At 51.8% G+C, this 27,513-nt stretch overlaps 1 protein-coding gene across 5 annotated transcripts in view; it reads left to right on the top strand.

Moving 5' to 3' along the window:
- The window catches only part of KCNQ4 (potassium voltage-gated channel subfamily Q member 4), a 58,786-nt gene extending 39,003 nt beyond the window's left edge, over positions 1-19,783 (top strand). For 2 of the 5 annotated variants that reach the window (XM_055586227.1, XM_055586231.1), the window contains exons 9-14: positions 22-183; positions 7,416-7,636; positions 9,796-9,895; positions 12,068-12,199; positions 16,933-17,062; positions 17,598-19,783. In XM_055586227.1, the coding sequence (XP_055442202.1) occupies positions 22-183; positions 7,416-7,636; positions 9,796-9,895; positions 12,068-12,199; positions 16,933-17,062; positions 17,598-17,810 (958 nt within the window). In that variant the 3' untranslated portion in view covers positions 17,811-19,783. Of the gene's footprint in view, positions 1-21; positions 184-555; positions 601-7,415; positions 7,637-9,795; positions 9,896-10,401; positions 10,527-12,067; positions 12,200-16,932; positions 17,063-17,597 lie in introns of those variants that run through there. The other 3 variants (XM_055586228.1, XM_055586229.1, XM_055586230.1) reach the window with 3 other exon arrangements.
- The last annotated feature ends 7,730 nt before the right edge of the window (positions 19,784-27,513 follow it).

Here is a 27,513-nt window from a genome sequence, read left to right as displayed (position 1 = left end):
TGACGGCGCCCTCTCCTGCAGAGAGCTGGCCCTCTTGTTTGAGCACGTGCAACGGGCCCGCAACGGGGGCCTACGGCCCCTGGAGGTACGGCGGGCGCCGGTACCCGACGGAGCGCCCTCCCGTTACCCGCCCGTTGCCACCTGCCTCCGGCCGGGCAGCGCCTCCTTCTGCCCTGGGGAAAGGTAGGGGCCCCCTGGGGCTGCCACCTCCTCTTGCTTCTCCTCCTCCTCTTCCATTCTCTGTCTCATCCTCTCTCGGACCTGTCTCCAGCCACTGTATGGGTGTCTGGGCCTGTGCTGGGGACTCCCAGGCCTTTTCAGGAGGCCTGGGCAGTTGTCATCAGATGGCCTGACAGGTACAGACTGACGGTCTCTCTGGAAAGGCCAGAGTTGGCTCACTGTTTTGTCACCTGGGATGCCAGGGGACTGAGTCGGGGAGATGTCCACACCATCCTTTCCCATCACCTCCTCCATTCATTCCATTGTCCTCTTTCTTTCTCTGTTTCCACGTCCCCCTCACTCTTCCATCCCTGCACCCCCATCCCTCCCGGGAAGCTGGAGAGAGGAGGAGGCCGCTGGCCACAGGTGCTTACGGCTCAGGTAATCGTGGGCACCGTCCCGGGGTGTGAGGGCTGGGGCCCCACCTCCCCAGCATGTTCCTCAAGAAGGGGCTTGACACTGAACTCACCTCTTGGGAATGAGATGCCAGCTGGAAAGAGAGCTCTGTGACTAAGAACTGCTGAAGGGCCCATGTAAACTCAACCAGTGACTAATGCTCTTGTCTTGTGCAAGCCTCATCCACAGCTTTGCTAATCCCAGAGCTTCCTCCTGGGATTCTCCCACAATGCCTTTCTTTCTCACGGAAGGACATTTTGCTGTCCTGCCAATCTCTCTCCCCTTGACCTGCCTCTCCTGGAGCTTTTGCATCTTAAAAGAACAAAGAAAGAACAATGCTTACCCCCACATAAATGTTCATAAATAGTGGAATTTCAGGCATACTTGGATAAGGGAAGCCCACTAACTCACTGTATATGGGAAAGTGACTATTCCTACAGAGGTATAGCTTTGAGGCCAAGGGTTCAATCCCCACCCGCCCCCGTCATCATCCCCTGTCCTCTGCCCATTGGTTTGTTTTATTTCATCTTTGCATTCACCCCTGAATCAGTCAGGTGGACATTTGGGCCTTGAGCCTCAGGTGTGATTCTGAGCCCCAGGCTCAGAACAAGGGAGGGGAACAAAGGTGAACTACTTGGGGATCAGAAGGAGACGCTATGAAAGCCTCTGCTGCTTGGTGCTGTGTGTCCTTGAGAAAGTCATCAAGCCACTCTGAGCCTCAGGGTTCTGGGCAGAAAATTAGCAGTGTGAAGGCTGCTCAGGGGCTGATCTGGATTTCTGGGCTGAAAAGGCTCAGGGAACAGGGAAGAGGGGGTTCTGGTGCAGAGATTGGAGGGAGCAGAAATCCTTTCCCGGTCTCAGTGAGGGCAGTTCTGGCCAGGGGCTAAATAAGAAGTGGGTGAAGAGGGAGACCCTTCTAGGTCTCTGGGAGGAGGGGATGTGTGATTGGCCAGGCCAGGCTGGAGGTCTCTGGACCAGGGTCCACGGTGCAGCCCATGAATATTATCTGTCACTATCTGAATGTCCCACAGTGTTATCCCTGCCCCGACCCAACCACAGCAGACAGGCAGAAGCTCAGAAGTTTTGGCATTTGAGCAACCCTGCCTGCAGCCTGAGCCAGGGCTCTTGGCAGCTTCAGTTCACTCTGGTCTCACTTTGCCTGAGTAGGAAGGTACCGGAAATGGAGATTATCCTGGACCCCAGCATCTGTACCACCTCCCACAGCTGCTTTGGGTCTCTGAGCCCCACAAGGCCTAGGAACAGATGACCACTGAGGGCTCGGCCATCACTAACTCCCAGCCTGTGTGTGTCTGTCCTGCAGTGTCTGTGTGGCTGGGGCTCATGGTGATGGTGGTGGAGTACTCCTTATTCCCCAGACCCCAGGGGGCCAAACAGTGACTTCTAGGAGATAAGTGTGTGTGTACTAAGTCACTTTAATCGTGCCCAACTCTTTGCAACCCCACGGACTATAGCCCGCTAGGCTCCTCTGTCCATGGGATTCTCCAGGCAAGAATATTGGAGTGGGTTGCCATGCCTGCCCTCAGGAGAATCTTCCTGACCTAGGGATCGAACCTACGTCTCTTATGTCTCCTCTATTGGCAGGTGGGTTCTTTACCACTAGCACCACCTGGGAAGCCCCCTAGGAGATCAGACAGCAGACCAAATGGCCAGATCCTTAATCTTGGCTGTCTGGGCCCTATGGGCTGGGTGCCCAAGACTCCACCCCCTAAACACACACACACACACACACACCTGGTTGGCCACAGCCTTAGTGGTGCTTTGGATGGACCCAGGCTGAGCATGTTCCCAGGATGACAAGGACTTCCTGAGGGGTGGCTGTGCCAGAGCCAGCACCTCTCTCTGTGGGTTTTGCGATGAGACGCTAAGACAGTGGTTTTCAGAGCATGGTCCCCAACTTTCTGTGTCAGCATCCCATGGGACATCTGTTCATCATGCAGAGATACCTGGACCTCTCCCCAAGCCACGGAATGAGCATCTCTAAAAAAGAGGCATGGAATTCTGCATATTTAACATGCTCCCCATGAGATCCTTATGCAAAGCTGGAGAACCTCTGCCTTCTAGGCATGTGGGCTAGAGGATGATTTGAATTGGGGGGGTCCTTCTCTCCCACCAGCCACAGGAGGCTGGCCCCATCCTGGCAGCTCCCCATGCTCTGCCCACCTGCCTCCTTCCTACTAACCTCTGTTGTGTCTTGTTCTCCACTTTCCAGCCAGATGTTTAGTAATAAACGGAGTTTCTTTCGGATCCACGCCAGCTGGAGACCGAGGTACCCCCTCGCCTGCTCCTCCTGTCCCGCTTCTCCTTGCCCCACCCAGTTCTGGGGCTGGAGAGGGAGACAGGATGGGCCAAGGACAAGGTGCATGTGCCTGCCGCCTGCCGTCTGCCTTGGGGCCCTGATGAGCCCCTCGCCTTCCTGGGGATGCTTCTGCCAGGTCTGGGGACCTGGGCTTGGTCCCCAGTCTGTCAGGAGGGACACCTACAGGAGCCTTGGGATGAATTCTGGCTCTGCTGCTGATGCTCCCCTACCCCAGCCTCGTGTAATCTTGGACAGATTGCTTTCCTTCTTTGGACCTCAGTTTCCCATCTGTGGAATGGGCAGATTGAACTAGAGGCTCTCAGAGGGTCCTTCCCACTCTGACTTTTTCCAGGCCTTTAGCTTCCTGGCTTCATACTGCCACTGAGGTCCTAGCAGGTGCCTGAAGGGGCTGGGGTTGGTGCCTCCTTCACCAACTCCAGAGCCCAGTTCTTTAGCCGCCTCACCACTACATTCCTTGGTACCTGCCCTGTGCCAGGCCCTGCACTAGGAACATAGTGATGAATAAAACATGGTGCCTAGAGAGTTGCAAGGAGTAACTGCCATGTGGGGTGAGCAACACAACTCAAGGAGGAAGCAGAGGGTGGCGAACACCAAGGGGAGGAGGTGAGAGAGCTTGGCTGTTGCAGCCCGTCGTGGAGGTCGGGAGCTAAAGCTGGGTCACAGAAGCCCTGTGAGAACCTCATTCTGTTGGCACTGCCTGGCAGCTGGGGCTTAAGAGTCCTGCGCATCCCAAAGTGCCTTGGCAGCCTTGTGGATTGAGGCGGGGGAGGGGGCTGGGGCGGGAGGAGGAGAGGGGGACAGAGCTCCTCGCTGCTCGACCCAGAAGCAGAGTTTCTTAGAAATGTGGCTCCGTTCTGAATCTGGCTGGGGGCCTTGGGTGCAAGCCTTCTGTGCCTCCACTTCCTCAGATGTAAAATGAGGGTGATACCAGGATCTGTTTCCACTCAAACTGTGCCTGGCTCAGAGGAAGTGCCAGATAAATGTTGGCCTCACGTGATTTACTGTTATGGTATGCGCTTGGAAACCACTGCTGGAGGGAACACGTTGGGGGGTAAAGCGGAGGAAACTCTGGGTCAGCTGTCCCCCTTTGCAAGATTCCTTGGGTTCTGTGGGTGTGATGGGCAGGAAGGGCAAGGCCAGAGCTGTTTCCACAGTCTCGAAGAGAGAGGCTATATTCAGCATCAGAACAGGTAGGCTGCCTCAGACCCTCTGCGAGCCTGGTGTTTGGCAGGCAGATGGAGTGCTTAAAGAAATCCCTGTGGAAGTGAGCACAAGGGTTGGGTCCAGCCAAGCAGTCAGAAGGCAGCATGTGCCCTGAGCTTGTCCTCTCTTACAGGGATGCCCCAGTTAAATTCACACACCTGTCCTCCAGCCACCAATGGTGCTGAAATCACTGGCACCACTGATGTTTTGGGCCAGAAAATTCCTTATTGTTGGAGGCTGTCCCATGCATTGTTCAGCATCCTTGGCCTCTACCTAGATGCTAGGAGTACCTCCCTCCCTGCCCCAGGGAGACAACCAAAAATGTCTCCAGCCAAATGTCCCCTCAGTTCAGTTCAGTTGCTCAGTTGTGTCCGACTCTTTGCAACCCCATGAATTGCAGCACGCCAGGCCTCCCTGTCCATCACCAACTCCTGGAGTGCACTCAAACTCCCGTCCATCGAGTCGGTGATGCCATCCAGCCATCTCATCCTCTGTCGTCCCCTTCTCCTCCTGCCCCCAATCCCTCCCAGCATCAGAGTCTTTTCCAATGAGTCAGCTCTTCGCATCAGGTGGCCAAAGTATTGGAGCTTCAGCTTCAGCATCAGTCCTTCCAAAGAACACCCAGGACTGATCTCCTTTAGAATGGACTGGTTGGATCTCCTTGCAGTCCAAGGGACTCTCAATAGTCTTCTCCAACACCACAGTTCAAAATCAAAATGTCCACTAGTGAGCAAAATAACCCCCAGCTGAGAATTACTGCCAGAGACCCTCTCCTGTTGGCTCCTCCCAGAGAAAGAACACAGCTTCTGAAGTCACAGAAAACTGGGTTCCAGTCCTTGTTCCATGCAGAGGAGCTCTGTGACCTTGGAAGCTTAGGCATCCCCTTCCATATCTGTAAAATAGGGGTGGTAACTGGAACCCGCCACCCAACGTGGCTGAGAGCCGAAAAGGCTCAGGCAGTTGGCCTGGACCTTGTGTGCTCTTCTGATGTCCACTGTGTGCCAGGTTCCTTTCCATTTTCTTTGAGCTTTTAGGCTCCAGAGAGACTGACGTGAGCCATTTTCTGGGCCCTGCCCAAGGAGCTGGAATCCAGGGCCACTGCTGGGAAAACAGCGCCTTCTTATACCGCAAAGGAGCCCAGGGTCTCTGGCTGGCTGGAAAGTTACAGAATCCCACAAGTCAGGCTAGAAGCTCCTTCAACCATCACAGAGTCGCTGGAGAGAGACCTTTCAAGACCTCTAGGGCAAGTGCCCACACCCCTCCCTTCATGAGTCCTACTGAGTGCAAGCTCAGTATGGCTCACACACTTCTCATGACAGGGAGGTCAGCCCCTTTCCCCAGAACAGCACTGGAGTGATGTGCCAGGCACAGAGGTCCAGACTTCTGGGCCCTTGGCTGACTGTCAGGGCCTTCTCTGCCCCTCTCTCTTCCTCTGCTCCTTGAAGGAGCAGAGGACAGACAGGGTGGTCGCACGGACTGGGTGGGGTGGTGGGTGCTTGCCAGCATGAGAAGAGCCTGAAGGAACTGCTCTGCAGAGGAAAGTTTGGGAGAGCCAACCTCAAACTTCAGTTGGAATCTTTGGTATGTGCTGAGGAAATCCTGGGCCAGCCAACAGCATGATGGATTGCAGGGAGCCACCCCATCCTTCCCTTCTGATATCCTCAGGGCCCCCATCCTTGTCCTATTACCTCTCCCCTCCGGGCAGAGGCCCCTACTCCTAAGGATGGCCCTACATACATCCCAGCTGCCTTCCCAATAGCACCTTCCAGGGCCTCCCTCCCCTCAGCACCTTGCTCTGTATACTCCATCCCCTATGCCCGGGCATGGAGGACCCGGTCCCCGCTCAGCTCTGAAACTAGAATCTGTCTCCTGCTCAACCCTTGGTCTGAAAGTCTCTGAGACCTGGTGACACAGTGTCCCACCCTGATCCCTGCTCCCTGTCTGCATCAGAATTCCCCCAAGACTGGCTGGTGTTCTCCTGAGCTGGGGCCCCGGACATTCGAGGTACAAGGGCCCCAAAGCTGTCTGAAGGGGACCTTTCAAGTGGCAAACACGCAGGGTGGTGGCGGTGACACCGCCAGGAGGCCTCTGGATGGGGACGTTTGCACAGGTCCCATTCGGACAGCGATAACGCGGTCCTTGAACCTCTTGGACAGAGTTACTCTAGCAGGCACTGGGTACGCTGGGCCTGTCCTGGGGCACCCGAGGCCTCCCCTCACCTGTCTCCTTCCAAGATTTGGAGGATAGGTGAGGAGTTTGGGTGTGGGAAGGGGAGTCTAAGGGCATACACAGATGTATACACGTGTCTTCACGTGTACACAGACTTGTAGGTGCTGTTGAACTGCAGGCTCAGGAGGCAGTGGGAGGTCGTGTGGGCAGGATGTCAGTCTGGGTGGACAGAGAAGAACAGCTTATAGACCTTCACTGGTTTGAGGGTGGGGCCCACCGGCATGGCCTGGGCATATGTGTGGGCCCAGCAGCTAGACCCACAGGGCTAAGACCCCCGGCAGGCCAGGACACTGCACACCTCCAGGCTATGATTTCATTCACACAGAAATCTGAATGATGGAGACCTTTGGAATTTTGCAGTGTACTGCCTATACAACTGTACCAGGTCCTAAGGCCCTGACCTGACCTGGTGAGGTCAGATAGCTCCAGCGGTGGGCAAAGGAGGAACATAGGTACACACACTGGCACCTGTGTGCATACAAGCACAGACACTACACACATACACGCACACACCCTCAATTCCACACAGCCGGCCCACGTGTACAGAGAGGAGCTGGGGGCCTAACTCTGTGTGCGTGGCCAGGTGAGCTTCTCCATCCCTCAGCAGGGATGTCCCTAGAGGGGTCATCTGTCTGTCCCCAGAGGTGTCTCTTGCCTCCACCCCCCGTACCCTGGCTGGGCCAGGCCCAGCTCCCAGTCCTCTGTCTGTCTCTGACTCCCTTCTTGGGTTTCTGTCACTCTTTCCACTCTGACATCTGTCTCTTGTGCACCCTTATCTGTCCGGGCAATGATGGGTGGGAGGTGGGGGTGGGAGTGGGGAGTGGAGTTGTTCAGACTGATCCTGGAGTGGCTTCTCATAGGAGTCAGGGCCCCCCTTACCACACCCATGTCCCATCCTAGAAAGTCTCCGCTTGGAGGAGAGTCAGCCCCAGTAGCTGCCCCCAAGTCCCAAGTCAGCTGTGTCCCCACTCACACCTACCCCCAGCTGCAGCTAACTTGACTCTCTCCTCGACCTGACCTGCCCTGCCAGCAGCCGGATGGGCATCAAAGACCGCATCCGCATGGGCAGCTCCCAGAGGCGGACGGGCCCCTCCAAGCAGCACCTGGCACCTCCGCCGATGCCCACTTCCCCGAGTAGTGAGCAGGTGGGTGAGGCCAGCAGTCCCACCAAGGTGCAGAAGAGCTGGAGCTTCAACGACCGCACCCGCTTCCGGGCCTCCCTGAGACTCAAACCCCGCACCTCGGCTGAGGGTGAGCCCCTGCGGGTCTGGGGCCAGGACCCACTGAGGATGGCAGGGCAGGCCTGGAGTCTGGGCTGGGGGTGGGAACACTTGGTTCTAGTCCCAGCTTTGCAGCAGATTGAGCATCTTTGGGCACCAGTCTTCTGGTCTGTAAAATGGGCATCATAATACTTGCTTTGCTGGGCTCCAGGCTGTTTGAGAATCAGAGGAGAATATAGAGGTGGCATTTGGTAGTGGTTAAGAGCATGGGGAGAATGGATACAAGTATATATATGCCTGAGTTGTTCTGAACTACCACAACATTGTTAACTGGCTATGTTAAGTTGCTTCAGTCGTGTCTGACTCTTTGTAACCCTATGTACTGTAGCCGGCCAGGCTCCTCTGTCCATAGGGTTCTCCAGGCAAGAATACTGGAGTGAGTTGCCATGCCCTCCTCTAGGGGATCTTCCTGACCCAGGGATTGAACCAGAGTCTCTTATGTCTCCTGCTCTGGGAGGTGGTTCTTTACCACTAGCGCCACCTAGGAAAACGCCAATATTTAGAAAGAGAAAAATAAAAAAGATTGGGGAACACATGTACACTCATGGCAGATTCAAGTCAATGTATGGCAAAACCAATACAATATCATAAAGTAAAATAAATAAATAAATTAATTAAAAAAATAAAAATACGTGACAAGAAAAAAGAGCACAGGCTTTGGAGCCAGGCTGCCTGGGTTTGAATCCTGGCTTTGTCACTTATCTTGGGCAGGTAACCTAATCTCCCTGGGCTTCATTTTCCACGTCTATAAAATGGGGACAGTGATCATATCTACTTCATAGGACTGTTGGGAGGATTATATGAGATTATCCACAGTAGGTGAACAGAAGAGTTCTGGAATATAGTAAGTGCTCATCAAAAGCTAGCAGCCTTACAAACATGCTGTGGAAGGAGCAGGAGGCCATCCGTGCTGAAGAGAGCCCTGACTGTGCACAGCCCCACTCTGGATTATCTTGTCTACTTCTCTTAGCAATAGCAGGGTTGTGTCTATCCCCATTTTACAGATGGGCAGACTGAGCTCTCTCAGCAAGGACATGGCAGAGCTGATATCCTTAAGCAGGTCTGTCCAGCTCTGTAGCCCATGCTCCCCACCCTGCCCGTTTGCTGGCCCAGCCTGTGGATATGAGGCTGTGAGCCTGGTGGGGGCTGCATTTAGAGAGGTGGATTTTTGGAGTTGTAGCTCTGTTCCTGACTTACACTGTGACCTGGGTAAGCTACTGCCCTTTTCTGTGCCTCGGTGTCCTCTTCTGAAAAACAGGATTGGACCAAATTCCCTGGAAGACTTCTCCCAGCTCTGACATGCTTCAGGCCCCTGGGTGGTGGTGGGGGCGGGGGTGTAGAGGGGGGTGGATAAGGATGGAGGTTAAGGACAGGAACTTTGGAGGGAGGGGACCCAGCCATATTGCCTCTGTCTGTACTGTATCAATCCCCCAACATGCTGCTGGCTGACCACTCTCTTAGCCCTTTCCTGGAAAGTTACAGAACTCCACAAACCAGTCTTTGGGGGGGGGGGGGGTGCTGGCACCTGGGACCTGGTTGGTACCCAGGGCCTCCTCTTTCCTGCCAAGAAACTGCCTGACCTCCCCACCCTTTGGCCCCAGTGGGGCCAGGACAGCACCCCCTGTCTCTGCAGTGCTGGGCACCAGCCTTGGAGAAGCCATTTCTCTTATCCCGGGAGGAGAACGACTTGCTTTAGAGGCTTCCTCCATAGCAGAGCTGGGGCTGGGAGCCCGCCCCCTGATTCCCTCTTGGCTGAAGGATAAGGCTGATGTGCGAGAACACGCAGACGCCTCAAGCCCTGTGTCACTGTCCTGCATGGGAGCCAGCGGGGCTTCCTCCAGGGCTGTGTGCAACTTGCCCGAGGCCAGACAGATGTGCCCTAAAGTGGTTCCTGCTCACCGGCCACCAGGCAGAGGTGTTCACAGGGGAGATGGGCCTACAGCAAACTGAGGTGTTTCCCTTGGGTGGGGCAGCCAGGAGGCAAGAACCTGGTCTGCTTGTGCCCCAAGGAAGGCTCTGGCCCCTTTCTGGGGCTCTGTCTTCCTCTCTGTACCCCTCAGGGTGGTGGTAGAGATTGCAAGCACTCCCTTCTGCCACCGCCACCCGGGCCCCCTGCTCCTGACTTTTCAGAGGGCCCCTCGGAGGAAGTGGCGGAGGAGAAGAGCTACCAGTGCGAACTCACTGTGGACGACGTCATGCCTGCTGTGAAGACGGTCATCCGTTCCGTCAGGTGAGACTGAAGCAGGAGGTGGGCCACCCACTGCTGCTCCCCATCTGGGGTCTGCCCTTGTGGCCAGGCCTGGCCTAGCTCCTGGCATACCAGCTGCTGCCTGCCTGGCACCCTCAACGGTGCTGTCTGGCGGGGTCCCTGGAGAGTGGGTGGGGTGGGGAGGTGGCATATGGCTCCCGGCTGGGTTGGTGCAGACTTATCATGTCGGGAGGGCTGGTCAGGTGGGGCGGTGGGCATGGCTGCCCACCACAGTCCCTCTACTCATACTACAGTCTCCTCCCTGCTTCTCCCCCTTACCACTCTCTCCCTGAATGTCCGGCTGCCTCCTCTTTCTCTCTCTCTCCCTAGCTGTGTATCAGCAATCTGCCTGGCTCTCCCTAGGTCTCTGTCTTACAGGCAGTTTCACCCCATCTCTGTGTCTAAGTCTCATCACCTTCTTGCCTCCGTGACTCAAACTTACTGTCTTCCCTCGGGAGTCTTGACCTCAGCCTGTCTGTTTCCCCCAGGATTTCCTCTAGAGCCATACTGTTCAAACCACAGGTCACAACAATTTGGAGTCAACTTAGTGAAATCAATTTAATGGTCAGCATTCAAAAAAGAAAAAAGAAAGTATCAGAGTGCATCCTTCATAGTAAGAATAAATGTTTATGAAACTTCTATTTCAGTTATGTGTGTGTGTTTATACTAGTTTCTGTAAACTATTTCTTATCGTGGTTCTTGGTCAAAAAGTTTGAAGGACCCTGTCTTCCTTGCTTCACTGGCTGTCTCCCTTAACAGTTCAGTGGGGACCAGAGTCCCTGAGCTCTTTAGCCATGTAGCCATGGATCTGGCCCCCAAACTCCTTGGAATGGAGTTCCAGCCTAATCTCTGTGTCCATCCTGTAGCTCCAGTTTCACCCCTAGGCCTTCCAGACTCATCCCCCTCTCTTCCCTGGCTGATTCACCTGTCTGTAAGCCTCTTTCCTTTGTGTTTCTTTTAAATCAAAATCATCTGGACACCCCCTCTCCCAGAGAGTCTGAGGCCTCTCTCCACCCCTCTTTTATGCATCCTGTCTCTCCCCTCCAAGGGACCAGCTTCTGGAACACAACACCCGAGCTTCCCCCTGGCCCAAGTCAGCTCTCCTTGGCCGCTCACACTCAGCACGCCCCAGTCCTGCTCCCCCTCCCATGACCCCATGACAGGCAGTGACACCAGCATCCACCCTGTGCCCCAAGCCATGGGAGTCATCCTGGACTCAGACTCAGAAGCCTTTCAGGCCCCTCTCCCACACTGCTCACAGCTGTTCTGTATCTCCACCCCACTGCCCACCCCCCACCCCCACCCCCAGCTCAGGCTCATCCCCTGGAGTGGGTCTTCCTGCCCGGGACTCTGCCCCTCCAGGACATCCTCTACCCACACAGGTGGACAGAGGATGGTCATGCTAAAGCAGAGTAAACCACACGGCCCCTTCCCCACCACCCCAGCTTCCCATTGCCCAATCTCTGCCAGGGATGTAGGATCTTCAGAATAACCCCTCACCCTACCTCTCATTGATTAACCCCTTTCCTTCACATCCTGTTCTGGCTACTTTGGACTGACTCTCACTCATACACCTCCATGCCTGTTTGTGTCCCCAAAGCCTCCCTTCATGCCCCTCCTCTTGCCCTGGGACTGGAAGGTATCACTTCTCAAGATGTCTCCTGACCTCGCCAGCCAAGCTCTCCCTTCTCATGGTCCTCAGTCCTCTTTCTCCACTCCTTGACATAGCCCTCATCGCCCCATAATTGTCTGTGTCCTCTTCGTCTCCCACCCCAGACCAGTGCTCCTGAGACCAGGGATTGTACCTGATGCCCTTTGGGGTGTCCAGGGTCCAGCACAGGAGTGCTAACAGGCATATGCAAAAATGTCTTCCCCTAAGCTGTCCTTAGCAGCAGTGTTCACGGGTGCCTTGCTTGTGTCCCACCCAACAGAGAGAAACGACAGCGCAGCCCTCCCAGTGACTGCATATCAAAGACCAAACAAACTCAGGAGGCTGGGGCAGGAGCGTGGTGGGGAGGGAGGGAGGCCCAAGACTCAGGTGTGGCTGTCTGCAGTGGCCCAGGCAGGAGGTGGCCTCCTGCCAGACAAGGTAGCAAAGGACAGCAAGGGGGCTGGAAAAGAATGCCTGTCCTCTGAGACTCCCTATCCCCACAGGATCCTGAAGTTCCTGGTAGCCAAAAGGAAATTCAAGGAGATGCTGCGACCATACGACGTGAAGGACGTCATTGAACAGTACTCAGCAGGGCACCTGGACATGCTGGGCCGGATCAAGAGTCTGCAGGCTCGGTGGGTGCACCGGGGCCGGGGACGAGAGAGCCGGGCAGGACTGCCGCGGCACCAGTTCCCGCAGGAGGTCCGCTGGAGCCCCTCTGCGGGCGCCCGAACGCAGCCCTGCGTGCCCCCTAGGGGCCGCGGCGGGAGCTGGCGTTTCTTGCTTGCAGCGCATTGCAGCGGGAGCCTGCCACCCGCACCTGTTATCGAACTTGAAAGGGAAAGTGTTAGTCGCTCAGTCGTGGCCGACTCTTTGCGACCCCATGGACTGTAGCCCATCAGGGTCCTCTGTCCATGGCATTTCCCAGGCAAGAACGCTGGAGTGGGTTGCCATTTCTTTCCCCAGGGGATCTTCTCCACCTAGGGATTGAACCTGGGTCTCCTGCGTTGCAGGTCGACTCTTCACCATCTGAGCCACCAGGGAAGCCTTACTGAACCTGAAGCAAACCCTACTGACCTGCTCACTTTAAAGACGTCTTTAGATGACTGCTTTCTCGTCCTAAAATAATAGGCTTAAAATAATCAGTGACTGCCCACCCCCCCAGCATCTCCTAATAGAATAGGCAAATTATCCTCAGTGCTGCTCACCTCTTGCCTCTGGAATCCTCCTCCAACACCTCTTCTCTCTGCCCAGCGTGTAGGAAGATTCTCACACCAAGAACCCAATCACCTATACCTCGCCCCTTTCCTCTTGTGGCCTGCATTCTCACTGCCCATTCATTTGTTCTCTCAAGAAATAGTCACTGGGCGTTTATTTGTTACTTGCCAGACAGTGGGGATATGGTGGAAAACAAATGGCCTCTGCTTCATGGAGCTCTCATTCCAGTGGAAGAACAGATGATAGTAAGTGAAACCAGAACATGTCAGATGATGATAAAGGCTAAGAAGAAAAATAAGGTTAGGGTGTTCAGATTTGTGATTTTTAAATAGGCAAGAAGGTGACATTTGAGAAAAAAAATTGAAGGTGAAGCAAACAGTCCCATGATTGTGGTTTGTTTAAAATAGTTTCCAGAGGGAACAGCAAGTGCAAAGGTTTTGAGATGGGCAGGCGTGTGGGGCGATGTTTTAGGAACAGCAAGCAGCCCAGTGTGCCTGTCCTGGCATGAGGGAAGCAGGAGATGAGGTTAGAAGGCTAATAGCACTTAGACTATATAAAACTCTGGGGGCCACTGCAAAGATGTTGGCGTTCATCCAGAGTAAGACACAAGCATTGGAGGGCTTTGAACAAAGGACAGATGCAATCTGAGATATATTTTAAAAGGATCATCCTAGATGCTGTGTTGAGAATGGCCTATAGGGGGCTAGGATGGAAACAGGGAGACCAGTGAGGGGGCTAATTCAGATGTGCAGGCAAGAGATGATGGCGGTGTGGACCAGGTGGCAGCAATTAAGGTGAGGCGAAATGGTCAGATTGTAATTATGTTCTGAAAGTAGAGCTGACAGCATTTTCAGATAGGGCGTAAGAGGAAAAAGAGAGAGAGAGAATCAAGGATAAAGCCAAAGTTTTTGGCTTGAGCAAGAGGAAAAAGTTGCTGTTTATTGACATGGGGAAAGTCAACGAGTGGAGCAAGTTTCAATCAGGAAAGCTGGGACATGCTGGGTTTGTGATGCCCATCAGACAGCTAAATGGAGTGTGGATCTGGCAGAGGAGTGTGGAGTTTGGAGGAGAGGTATGGGCTGGAGATAAAGATTTGGTGTCAACCGTATATAGAGGCATGGAAAATCTGGAACTGAAGACATCATTTAGTGAGTGAGAGTAAATAGAAGAAAAAAAAGAAGTCCTAGGAGTGAGCTCTGGGTCCTGAAATGTTAAGCGGTTGTGGAGATAAAGGAGGAACCAGCAAAGGAGACTGAGAAGAAGTGAGGGAGGTAGGAGAACTGGGTGAAAGTGATGTTTGGGAATCCAAATGAAGAACCTGCAGAAAGAAGGGGTGATCTGATGTGCCAGGTACTGCTAACAGCTCAAGCATAGTGAGGGCTGAGAATCGAATTTAGCAACATGGAGGTCTTTTGGTGTCTTGACAACTGTCGTTTCAGTGAAATGGTGGGAATGAAAACCTGATTAGAGAGGTTTTAGAGAGGCAGAAAAGAGAAATTGAAGATAGAGGGTAGGCATAACACTTTCAAGCGTGTCGCTGTAAAGGGGACCAGCTTCAGCCTTGTCCCCCTTATAACTCATATCCCCACTTGTGTCTCTCCCTCTTCCCAGTCCACCATTCCTACCTGTGCTCCCATCAGGCAGCTGTTTTACTTGTCATGTTTATGGGTGGTGGCTCTGCTCCCCTGGTCAAAGCAGCGACTGGGCACTTCCATTAAACTTGGTCTCCCCATTCAGTTCAGTTCAATTCAGTCGCTCAGTCATGTCCGACTCTTTGCAACCCCATGAACAGCAGCACGCCAGGCCTCCCTATCCATCACCAACTCCCGGAGTTCACTCAAACTCACGTCCATCGAGTTGGTGACGCCATCCAACCATCTCATCCTCTGTTGTCCCCTTCTCCTCCTGCCCCCAATCCCTCCCGGCATCAGGGTCTTTTCAAATGAGTCAGCTCTTCTCATCAGGTGGCCAAAGTATTAGAGTTTCAGCTTCAAATGAACACCCAAGATTGATCTCCTTTAGGATGGACTGGTTGGATCTCCTTGCAGTCCAAGGGACTCTCAAGAGTCTTCTCCAACACCACAGTTCAAAAGCATCAATTTTTCGGCACTCAGCTTTATTCACAGTCCAACTCTCACATCCATACATGACCACTGGAAAAACCATAGCCTTGACTAGACGGACCTTTGTTGACAAAGTAATGTCTCTGCTTTTTAATATGTTGTCTAGGTTGGTCATAACTTTCCTTCCAAGGAGTAAGTGTCTTTTAATTTCATTGCTGCAATCACCATCTGCAATGATTTGGGAGCCCAGAAAAATAAAGCCAGCCGCTGTTTCCACTGTTTTCCCATCTATTTGCCATGATGTGATGGGACTGGACATCATGATCTTAGTTTTCTGAATGTTGAGCTTTAAGCCAACTTTTTCACTCTCCACTTTCACTTTCATCAAGAGTCTCTTTAGTTCCTCTTCACTTTCTGCCATAAGGGTGGTGTCATCTTCATATCTGAGGTTATTGATATTTCTCCCGGCAATCTTGATTCCAGCTTGTGCTTCTTCCAGCCCAGCATTTCTCATGATAAGTTCTCATTTCTGCATATAAGTTAAATAAGCAGGGTGACAATATACAGCCTTGATGTACTCCTTTTCCTATTTGGAATCAGTCTGTTGTTCCATGTCCAGTTCTAACTGTTGCTTCCTGACCTGCATATAGGTTTCTCAAGAGGCAGGTCAGGTGGTCTGGTATTCCCATCTCTTGAAGAATTTTCCACAGTTTATTGTGATCCACACAGTCAAAGGCTTTGGCATAGTCAGCAAAGCATAAATAGATGTTTTTCTGGAACTCTCTTGCTTTTTCCATGATCCAGCAGATGTTGGCAATTTGATCTCTGGTTCCTCTGCCTTTTCTAAAACCAGCTTGAACATCTGGAAGTTCACGGTTCACGTATTGCTGAAGCCTGGCTTGGGGAATTTTGAGCATTACTTTACTAGCGTGTGAGATGAGTGCAATTGTGCAGTAGTTTGAGCATTCTTTGGAATTGCCTTTCTTTGGGATTGGAATGAAAACTTACCTTTTCCAGTCCTGTAGCCACTGCTGAGTTTTCCAAATTTGCCGGCATATTGAGTGCAACACTTTCACAGCGTCATCTTTCAGGATTTGAAATAGCTCAACTGATATTCCATCACCTCCACTAGCTTTGTTCGTAGTGATGCTTCCTAAGACCCACTTGACTTCACAAACCAGGATGTCTGGCTCTAGGTGAGTGATCACACCATCGTGATTATCTTGGTCGTGAAGATCTTTTTTGTACAGTTCTTCTGTGTATTCTTGCCACCTCTTCTTAATATCTTCTTCTTCTGTTAGGTCTATACAATTTCTATCCTTTATTGTGCCCATCTTTGCATGAAATGTTCCCTTGGTATCTCTAATTTTCTTGAGATCTATAGTCTTTCCCATTCTATTGTTTTCCTCTATTTCTTTGCAGTGTTCAGTTAGGAAGTCTTTCTTATCTCTCCTTGCTATTCTTTGGAACTCTGCATTCAAATGGGTATATCTTTTCTTTTCTCCTTTGCTTTTCACCTCCCTTCTTTTCACAGCTATTTGTAAGGCCTCCCCAGACAGCCATTTTGCTTTTTTTGCATTTCTTTTCCATGGGGATGGTCTTGATCCCTGTCTCCTGTACAATGTCAGAAACCTCCATCCATAGTTCATCAGGCACTCTATCTATCAGATCTAGTCCCTTAAATCTATTTCTCACTTCCACTGTATAATCATAAGGAATTTGATTTAGGTCATACCTGAATGGTCTAGTGGTTTTCCCTACTTTCTTCAATTTAAGTCTGAATTTGGCAATAAGGAGTTCATGTTCTGAGCCACAGTCAGCTCCCGGTCTTGTTTTTGCTGACTGTATAGAGCTTCTCCATTTTTCCCTGCAAAGAACATAATCAATCTGATTTCACTGCCGACCATCTGGTGATGTCCATGTGTAGAGTCTTCTCTTGTGTTGTTGGAAGAGCAGATTGGCCCCCTCTCTCAGATGGCCTGCTCCCACCCAGGTGAATGTCTCCCCTTTAAGAAGGCGAGCTCTAATTCTTGTAGGAAAGCGGGTGGCCAGTGTCTGGGTCCTTTGACAGTTCCCTTTCCCCACAGGGTGGACCAGATTGTCGGCCGGGGCCCCGGGGACCGGAAAGCCCGGGAGAAGGGTGACAAAGGGCCCTCCGATACGGAGGCGGTGGATGAAATCAGTATAATGGGACGTGTGGTCAAGGTGGAGAAGCAGGTGAGTTGGGATGGAGTTTCGCTGGTGTGGGGAAGCTAGCCGTCGACTGAGAAGCTCTGGAAGGCCCCCGGGTTAGGCCCAAGGGGAGGGTCCGCTTCTCAGAGCTTTAGCCCAGAGCACCCTAACTGCAGGCGGGAGCCGGGCCCACGCATCCGCTGGGAGGTGGACCCCGCCCCACAGAAGGCCTGCCTCCCAGAAGGCCCGCCCGCTCCTGCTAAACGACCCCGATAAACCAGCCCTCTCCGGCCAAGCCCCGCCCTAGGCTGCTAGCATCTCAGATAAGCCCAAGTCCCGCCTACTTCATTTAACCCTGCCTCACTTGTCTCTCTTGATCATCTGGACTATCCCAACCCGTCACAACTAAATTTCGTTGCGGGGGTGGGTGGGAATAAACCCCAGGTTCCCAGCTTCGTTCCACCCTCCAGCCGAGCTCCGCCTTTCCCGTCGCACCTCCTCCCGGGCAAGCCCCGCCCCCGGCCGCGCCCCGCCCCCAAGCCCCGGCCAGGCCCCGCCTCCAGCCGCGCCCCGCCCCCAGGTGCAGTCCATCGAGCACAAGCTGGACCTGTTGCTGGGCTTCTACTCGCGCTGCCTGCGCTCTGGCACCTCGGCCAGCCTGGGCACCGTGCAAGTGCCGCTCTTCGACCCCGACATCACCTCCGACTACCACAGCCCTGTGGACCACGAGGACATCTCTGTCTCCGCACAGACGCTCAGCATCTCCCGCTCGGTCAGCACCAACATGGACTGAGGGTCTTCTCAGGGGCGGGGCAGCGCACGGCCAGCCCGTCGGCCTGGCTCTTGGACTCGCCCTCTGAGGCCTCCGGACTCTCTTACTTGAACTCACTCCCTCGTGGGGAGAGAGGCCACATGCAGTATTGAGCTGTCTGGGTGGGCGAAATATCCGACGTGGGTGCCAGCGACCCGCCTCACCTCAGGGGCGAGAGATGCCAGGCCTCACGGAGGGCAGAAGCGGCGGCTGCCCGGCGGCCTCTGGGTCCCCCAGTGCCCTGCCCATTCCATCAAGGCCCGACAGGGCCTGCCTGGCAGGGGCACTGCCCCTGGAGTGGGAACAGGGCGCTGGGGCCCTGGGCCCTGACCCAGCTTCCAGCTATGCAAGGCGAGGTCTTTGGCCCGCCCTTCGGACAGAGCAGGGAAGCCTTCCCGCCAAGACCCCACTCCACTTGGGGGTGGGCCCATGGTGCCCACACAGGTACCCATAAGCACAGGAGCCTGCCGCCAGGCAGGTGGGCACCATATATGCAAACTATGTTAAATATGCAACTTTGGGGACCCCCATGGGGTCCCTTTGCCCCTCCCACCCTGGGAGATGGGCCCCCAGCTGTAGCTGGTCTCAGGCTGCTTGGCTATGACCCCATCCCTGATCTTTGGCTTATCAACCCCTCTTCTCCCCTCCCAGCATGGGGCCTGTTTCTCCCTTGCCTCCCCAAGGGCAGTGCCTGGGCCTTTCTTCCCATTTGCATTTGTCCACTCCTGGGGGCTCCCTCTTCCTGCCAGTGTTCACTCCCCTCTGGCCCTAGGCACCTTTGACAGCATAACTGTCTGTGTTCTGCCCCCAAATCTCCCAGACAGTGCTCCCACGGTCAGACAAACATGTCCCTACAGTTTCCCCAGACAGGCAGGTAGCCTCTCAGCATTCACGCTGACAAACACAATTACCTACACTTGGAGACTTCAGCACAGAGCCACTCAGCATTTGCTGGGTCTCTGCAGCTGAGGCCAGTGGCCTGCAGAGTGATGTCCACTCCTACCAACCCCATCCAGGTAGGCGAGGGAGCTCTCACGTGACCCCAGGTCTCTCCAGGCCCCACCCCAGAGCTTTACCAGCTCCCCTTTCTCAAGAAGAGTTACTCCTCATAGGTCCAGGAGCCCTAACTGCTGCCTCTGCCTGTCCCTAAGGGCCCTCTTTGGTATCCCCACAGCACGACTCAAGGCTAGGCCTCTTGGGGTCTGGACAGCCCTGGAAAGCCCCCAGACCCTTCCCCAGGGTGGTTGTCAGGTCCGCTTCTGTCTAGGCTTGCCCTGCTCCTAGTCGCTCTAACTCCCAGAGAGAATAATAAACATCAAGCAAGTCCCATTCATCAGGCACCAACTGTGCATATGGCGCTCACACGCACTGTTTCCCCTCCTTCCTTACCCTCCTCTTCACTTCAGTTGGCAGCCCCCTTACCGCATAAGCCCCCATCCACTGCAGGCCCCCAGCACCTCTTTGGTATCCCTACTGCTTTGTCCCTCTTCTGCAAAGCCAATGCAGGTGGCAGGAGGGTGACGGGGAGTGGACCAATGGTGACCCTCTGTGGGGCACCAGGGAATAAGGGGCTCAGGCCCAGCTGCCTGCATCTCATGACTGGGGACCTGCATGCACCAGCACCAGGGCTGGGGTTGGACCTTGCTCAGCCCCCAGGTGCCCAGCCCCTGCCCCCACATGCCCTCTGCATGTGACCATCATGCCCTGGATGGAGCCTGTCCTGGCTCACCTCACCTGCACTACACTGTCCCCAGAGAGCCACACCTCCACCCCCTGAGAGACAGAGCTGTGGAGAGGGGCAGGAGGCTGGGATCGCCCCATGACCAAAGGAGACTTGGGGAGAAGCCCTCCCTCCTTCATGATCGAGGTTCCCCACCAACCCGGTTCTCGGATATGCAAGTACCTCACTTTGTTAACTTATTAACTTATTGATTTCATTAAAGTTTTCAGTAGGAGGTGGTTGGTCTTGGCTGTTCAGTGTCTGTGGAGTGGGGCACCTGGTCTGGGGCTGGGGGTGAGGAGATCCGGATTAGTAAGGACTGTTGGGTTTAAACAACAGAAACGCAACCTGATATGTTTGAAGCAAAAATAAAAGAAAGAAAGTTTATTGGCCCAGATAACTAAAAAGTCCAGGAAATAGATTTGGCTTCATATGAAGCTAGATCTGGGTGCTTAAATGTGTCAGGGACCTGTCATCTGTCTCAGCCCTCCTCTTAGGCAGGCTGCCCTCTCACGATGACCCCTGGTACTTCCAAATTAACTTTCTTTTGGTTCAGTGCCCCAGTGAAAAATGAGTACCACTTTCCTAATAGTTTGTATCAGTCAGGGTCCAGTGAGGAAAACAGAAATCACCCTAGGTTTTTCAACACAGGGAATTTACTACAGGGAACGGGTTACACTGATGTAGGTGGACTGAAAGAACAAATGGAACACCAGGATAAACTAACGAAAGCCACTGCAGGAAGCAGATCCCACTCCTGAGGCTGCAGGAGTGCAGGGAAGAGGTTGAGGCTGGCAGAACCAGTGGACTTGACTGGGGGAGCCCTATAATGCTAGAGCGCAGAGGTCTGGAGAGGGGTGCTGTCTGGCTAGTGCTAGTACCTCCTAGGGGACACAGTGAAGCTTGTCTGGGAGTGCAGAAAAGTAGCTGAGGGCTGGGAGCAGCTGTGGCTACCAGGCTGTTGTAAATAAGGTTAGAAGGAAGAGAAGGCAAAGGAAGAAGGAAAATCTCCACTTCTGCTTTCCCGTGTTTCCCCAGTGCCCCTAGTTATCAAAGCTAGCTGACAAAGTTGATGTGGTTTGCAGAGTCCCAGCTCCAGTTTCACAGAGCAGAGTACAGAAGGCTGCATCTGGAATGAAAAAGCAACAGCTTCATAACTGGCACGGCCCAACCCTTTGGACACTCGGTATTCATACATGTCCATCCACAGATGTCTGAACCTCCATCTAGCAACAGTAGCTTCCACCTCATGAGATGAAACTATCCTGCATACAAATGAAGATCTTAACTCATTCCCTGGAAATGATAAACACAAGAAATTCCACCATCCAATAGATGTATCCAGCTCTAGGACTTAGTCATTGAATCCATATTTGGGTGATGTTAATTACTCTAATTCAGTCACAATCACACCTGCAATTGAAGAGTATACTGTAAAGTTAGCAATCGCCTACAAACTTAAAATAAAATCCTAAGGGACAAGGAGAAGAGAGGGGAGAAAAGCAATTAATATCACACACACACACACACACACACACACATGCCCCTTGATGCAATAGAACCCCTCTGGTAGCTGGTCACAGTGCCATAGCTGATATACGTTCAATCAAGTAAGTGTTTCTCTTTATCTATTATATATACTTCACTAATTGAGTAAATATGTTCTTTCTTCCACTCTCCTTCTATGTTCCCTTTGTCCTTGACCGGGATCTCAGCCAGTTGGAATTTGTCATGTGGTGGAATGATCCCAAAGAATCATTCTTAAAGGGTCTGAAGCTTCAGTGGTCCTGCACAGTTTTGGATGTAACAGCTTTTTGTTAACTCTGTGCAAGGGACCCCTGAGAACGCCCTGGTCCCAGACATAGTCTTCCTTGCCCTTGCTGTGTAGTGACACCCCTATTTCCCCTTGGTAATGGGGACCAGTCAGGCAGCCAGCATGCTGACTCTTTCTTTGTCTGTTATTTGAGTGGCATGAGAAGCCCAATATGGCCAGTTAGAAGTTCCAACTTCCAATTCAATGAAAACTGTGTTGCTTCCCTTCCCTTGAGAACTGAGACCTCCAAACTAACAGAGGCCAATGTTGGGGGGACAGGAAGCAAAAGTTGCATGAGTGGGTATAGTAGCCCGAATAATGCCCACCCAGAGATATCAGGTCCTAATCTTTCAGTTCAGTTCAGTTCAGTTCAGTTCAGTCGCTCAGTTGTGTCTGACTCTTTGTGACCCCATGAATTGCAGGAATGTGTAAAATGTTACCTTATAAGGGAAGAAGGATTTTTGCAGATGTGATTAAGTTAATGATCTTGACATAGGGAGATTATCCTGGATTATCCAGGGGCCCTAAATCCAATTGCCAGTGTCCTTTTAAGAAAGAGGCAGATGGAGATCTCACACATACAGGAGACAGAAGTAGAGACTGGGGTAAGGTGGCCTCAGCAGAGGAATGCCAGTGGTTACTAAAAGCTGGAAGAGTCAAGGAATGGATTCTTCCCCATAATCTTGGAGGAGTGCAGCCCTGCTTATACCTTGATTTAGGTTCAGTGAGGCTGATGTTGAACTTCTGGCCTTCAGAACTGCGAGAGAGTAAGTTCTGTTGTATGACGTCACCAAATTTATAGTAATTTGTTATGGCAACTACAGGGCTTCCTTGGTGGCTCAGATGGTAAAGAATCTGCCTGCAATGTAGGAGATCGGGGTTCGATCCCTGGGTTGGGAAGATCCCCTGGTGAAGGGAATGGCAACCCACTCCAGTATTCTTGCCTGGAAAATTCCCTGGACAGAGGAGCCTGATGGGCTACAATCCATGGGGTCGCAAAGAGTCGGACACAACTGAGTGACCAACACTTTCACTATGACAACTACAGGAAATTAATACTGAGGGTTATCTGGTGTAATTGTGAGAGACACCACTCTCACCTACCTTCTTTTGATTCCTGGAGCTTTATATGCTGGCTGCGTCAGTGAGGATTAGCCACTGCCCCTCCATCAGAGAAAGGATCCAGTAGAATTAACCTGGCACCAGGTGACTTGATGAATCCCTGCAGAACGGTGGTATTTTGGGTAGTCAGCATCTGTTCCTGCTGATGTTTGGTTGGGCATACAGTGTGACATTAGCCAGACCAGCCTTGGTGAGGCAAGTCCATAACATTGAACCCATAAGCAGTCTTCATTCTTGCTGCCATGACCACCTAAGTTATACAAGGGTATGTGGAGCAAGCACTGGAGGGTCTCCGAAGTGAGACTGACTGACAGCCATGGGTTGTGCTGTCTTAGCCATTAGATTATCTAGAGCCTCCTTGTCATGGATGCTCTTTGGTGGGACTTTTCCTTGGTATAGAAATACATTCACACCCTCTACCCATTTCCAAACAGATCAGATCAGATCAGTCGCTCAGTCGTGTCCGACTCTTTGTGACCCCATGAATCGCAGCATGCCAGGCCTCCCTGTCCATCACCAACTCCCGGAGACTCACGTCCATCGAGTCAGTGATGCCATCCAGCCATCTCATCCTCTGTCGTCCCCTTCTCCTCCTGTCCCCAATCCCTCCCAGCATCAGAGTCTTTTCCAATGAGTCAACTCTTCTCATGAGATGGCCAAAGTACTGGAGTTTCAGCTTTAGCATCATTCCTTCCAAAGAAATCCCAGGGCTGATCTCCTTCAGAATGGACTGGTTGGATCTCCTTGCAGTCCAAGGGACTCTCAAGAGTCTTCTCCAACACCACAGTTCAAAAGCATCAATTCTTCGGTGCTCAGCCTTCTCCACAGTCCAACTTTCACATCCATACATGACCTCAGGAAAAACCATAGCCTTGACTAGACGAACCTTTGTTGGCAAAGTAATGTCTCTGCTTTTGAATATGCCATCTAGGTTGGTCATAACTTTCCTTCCAAGGAGTAAGCGTCTTTTAATTTCATGGCTGCAATCACCATCTGCAGTGATTTTGGAGCCCCCAAAAATAAAGTCTGACACTGTTTCCACTGTTTCCCCATCTATTTCCCATGAAGTGATGGGACCGGATGCCATGATCTTCATTTTCTGAATGTTGAGTTTTTTTGGTTTTTTTTTTTTGAATGTTGAGTTTTAAGCCAACTTTTTCAGTCTCCTCTTTCACTTTCATCAAGAGGCTTTTTAGTTCCTCTTCACTTTCTGCCATAAGGGTGGTGTCATCTGCATATCTGAGGTTATTGATATTTCTCCCAGCAATCTTGATTCCAGCTTGTGTTTCTTCCAGTCCAGCGTTTCTCATGATGTACTCTTCATAGAAGTTAAATAAACAGGGTGACAATATACCCCTTCCTGAGTCTTCCTTGTCTGCCATCCACCAATTCTGTGCTTTCTGAGTCCCTGACCATCTAGCCAAACCTCGAGCCACTGTCTAGAAACCAGTGTATATCCACACTTCTTTTTTTTTAAATCAAAGTATAGTTGATTTACAATGTTGTATTAATGTCTGCTATATAGCAAAGTGATTCATATACATACATTCTTTTCCATCTTGGTTTATCTTGGAATATTGACTATAGTTCTCTGTGCTATACAATAGGACTTTGTTGTTTATCCACCCCGTATATAAAATAGTTTTCATCTGCTAATTTCAAACTCCTAGTCCATTACCGCCCCTTCCCTCCTGCTTGGCAGCCATAAGCTTGTTCTCTGTGTCTGTGAGCCTGTTTCTGTTTTGTAGACAAATCCATTTGTGCCATATTTTAGATTCCACATCTGATTGAATGGTATCTGTCTTCCTCTTTCTGACTTCTTTGCTTGGTATGGTTATCTCTAGATCCAACCATGTAGCTGCAAATGGCATTATTTCACTTTTTTATGGCCGAGTAATTTTCCATTGCATATATTAGCCACATCTTCTTTATCCGTTCATCTGTTGGTGAACATTTAGGTTGTCTTGGCTATTGTTAATAGTGCTGCTATGAATATAGGGGTGCATGTATCTTTTTGAATTATATCCATATGCCTGGATATATGCCCAGGAGTCAGATTGCTGGCAGATCCACACTTCTTGCCATCTCTCAATCCAGGCAAAGTGGGCAACCCAGTGTGCTGAAGGGTGAGTAGAGTTTAACCAGGAATGAGAATGGGGATGGTGAGTGTTCCAGCTAGAGAGAATAGCATGTGTAACGGCCCAGTGGCACCAAAAAGAGTGATACATGAATGGGGGAGAAGGAGATCCCTGGTTGGGCCCAGACAGAAAGGGAGAGAGTGGCACAAGATGGCACTTTAGGATGAGGCAGGAGTCAAGGTTTATAGGATCCACAAGTCATTTCAAAGAGATAGGACTTAACCATGATGGCAGTGGGGAGTCAGTCAAAAATTCTGACTAGAGATCAAACCAGGATAGACTTGCATTTTAGACAGTTTTCTTCCCAGGACAGAAGATGAATCTGAGGAAGCAAGCCTGGCTGCAGGGAGACCAGTTAGGAGACTGCTGCAGTAATCTGAGCAGGAGATGCTGGTGACCTGGACAAGTCCCGCGGAATTTCACTAACTGAACAAATGTGTCTGAAGCACCTGCTGTATGTCAGACCCTGGCTCAGCACAATGCACAGGATGATCAGACACAGGAGACCCAGCCTGGGCCTCGAGGTCATCCAGCCCCTGGAGGAAACAGGTGTACAGCTACCCAGTGCACATGCCACTCTTCTAAGTTTGCCTGGCTCAGCAAGGAGGGTTTGCAGGTGGCTATGGGAGTGCCCAAACTGTCATCAAATACGGCCTTGAGAGCAGGTGGTTTTAGCTTGATGTGTCATTTATCTGGGCTCACCAGGCGCCGCTGCTGCTGCTGCTGCTGCTAAGTCGCTTCAGTCGTGTCCGACTCTGTGCGACCCCATAGACGGCAGCCCATCAGGCTCCCCCGTCCCTGGGATTCTCCAGGCAAGAACACTGGAGTGGGTTGCCATTTCCTTCTCCAATGCATGAAAGTGAAAAGTGAAAGCAAAGTCGCTCAGTCGTATCTGACTCTTAGCGACCCCATGGACTGCAGCCCACCAGGCTCCTCCGTCCATGGGATTTTCCAGGCAAGAGCACTGGAGTGGGGTGCCATTGCCTTCTCCCCAGGTGCCGCTAGTGGTAAACAATCTGCCTGCCAATGCAGTAGACAAGAGACTCGGGTTCAGTCCCTGGGTGAGAAAGATCCTCTGGAGGAAGGCATGGCAATTCACTCCAGTATTCTTGCCTGGAGAATCCAATGGACAGAGGAGCCTGGTGGGCTACAGTCCAGAGGGTCGTACAGAGTCAGACACAACTGAAGCAACTTAGCCTGCACGTCACTTATCTATTACTAGGTAACAACTCACCCTATACCTCAGTAGCTCAAAACAGCAATTTTATTTTGTCTTGATGCTGTGGATCAGCAGTTTGAGTTGGTCTCAAATTCTAAGCAGTTCTGTTCATCTCACCTGGGATCATTAATGTGATTGCAATCATCCAGCCTCTTGATGGGGGGTGGTTGTTCTAAGATGACCTCATTCATGTGTCTGGGGTTGGGTGCTGACTGTCTGTGCCCAGGCTGGCCCACAGGCAGGACAGCTTGTCTCTGCTCCATGGGGCTTCTCATCCTCTAATAGGTTAGACTGGACTTCTTCACATGACAAGAGGACAAAAGCAGAAATTAAATAGTCCCTGGAGACTCCGGCTCAGAAATTGTACCAAGCAGCCTGGGAGTGCCATGCTGCAAGGGCTCAGCTCACTGGGATCCGGAGTGCTCGGCATCTGTTACAATTTTTAAAATTATTAATTAATTTTTGGCCCTGCTGGGTCTTTGCTGCTGCACATGGGCTTTCTCTGGTTGGGGCAAGCGGGGGCTACTCTCCAGTCACAGGCTTCTTGTTGCCACGGCTTTTGTTGTTGCAGAGCACAGGCTCTAGAGTGTAGGTTCAGTAGTTGTGGAGCATGGGTTTAGTTGCTTGGCAGCCTGTGGGATCTTCCCTGACCAGGGATTAAAGCTGTGTCCCCTGGATTAGCAGATGGATTCAACCACTGGACCACCACTTATGCTGATCAAAGAAAATCATGCTGCATAGTTCTCAATTTGGATAAACTATTTCCTGAACTTTGGACAGTTCCAGTTGTTGAAAAATCTTCTTTATTTTCCCTCAAGAGGGGTATCTCTCTCCCTTTCACGCCTCTTGTGTGCAAGAGGGTCCTGAAGGCTGCTATAAGCTGTATTACTTTGCTGGGGGCTCCTATCACAAATGCTGCAGATGGCGGATGTGGGGGCTTAAACAACGGAAATCTCTTTCTTCACAGTTCTGAAGGCTGAAAGTTTAAGATAAAGGTGTCAGAAGATTGGTTTCATCCTGAGGCCTCTCTCCTTGGCTTGTAGATGGACATCTTCTTCCAGTGTCTTCACTTGACCACCTCTCTGTGTATGTGTGTGTCCTAACCTCTTCTCATAAGGACACAGGTTATACTGGACTACAATCCACCCAACAATCTCATTTTAACTTAGTAACCTCTTTAGGAATTGAATTTTCAAATGTAGTCACATTTTGAGGTACTGGGAGTTAGGACTTCAATCTATGGATTTGGAATGGGGGTCACAATCAGTTCCTAATACCTGGCGTGGGGGTTTGACCTACCAACCTGGCCCCTGAAATTTCTGCTCCAGGTGCACAGAGCTGAGGATCTACTCTGGGGCTTGCTCTATCCAAGCTGGACAGATCCAGACATATATCCAGATATCATGGAACCCAGTGATTTGTAAACCTTTTTTTAAAAAAGCCCCAGAACCCTTTTTAAAAGCCTCTTTCAAAGTCCCAGAATCCTTGCTACAATATAACCTATATGGGACCCCAACACATAAGATAAAATCAATGCAACTGAAAAATGATGACCTCTTAGATGTGGCCTCAGTTCTCACCCCCACCCTCTGCCCACACACACATTGAGCATGTGGCCACCTTTTTGTTGCAGCCAAAATGAATCAGATCTCTCTCTAAGATGAGTTAACTGT

The sequence above is a fragment of the Bubalus kerabau genome, chromosome 6 (genome assembly GCF_029407905.1).
Source record: "Bubalus kerabau isolate K-KA32 ecotype Philippines breed swamp buffalo chromosome 6, PCC_UOA_SB_1v2, whole genome shotgun sequence".
In the NCBI taxonomy this organism is placed as follows: Eukaryota; Metazoa; Chordata; class Mammalia; order Artiodactyla; family Bovidae; genus Bubalus; species Bubalus kerabau.
Note: the sequence above shows the minus strand (reverse complement) of the source record. Positions and strands in the feature narration are given on the sequence as shown.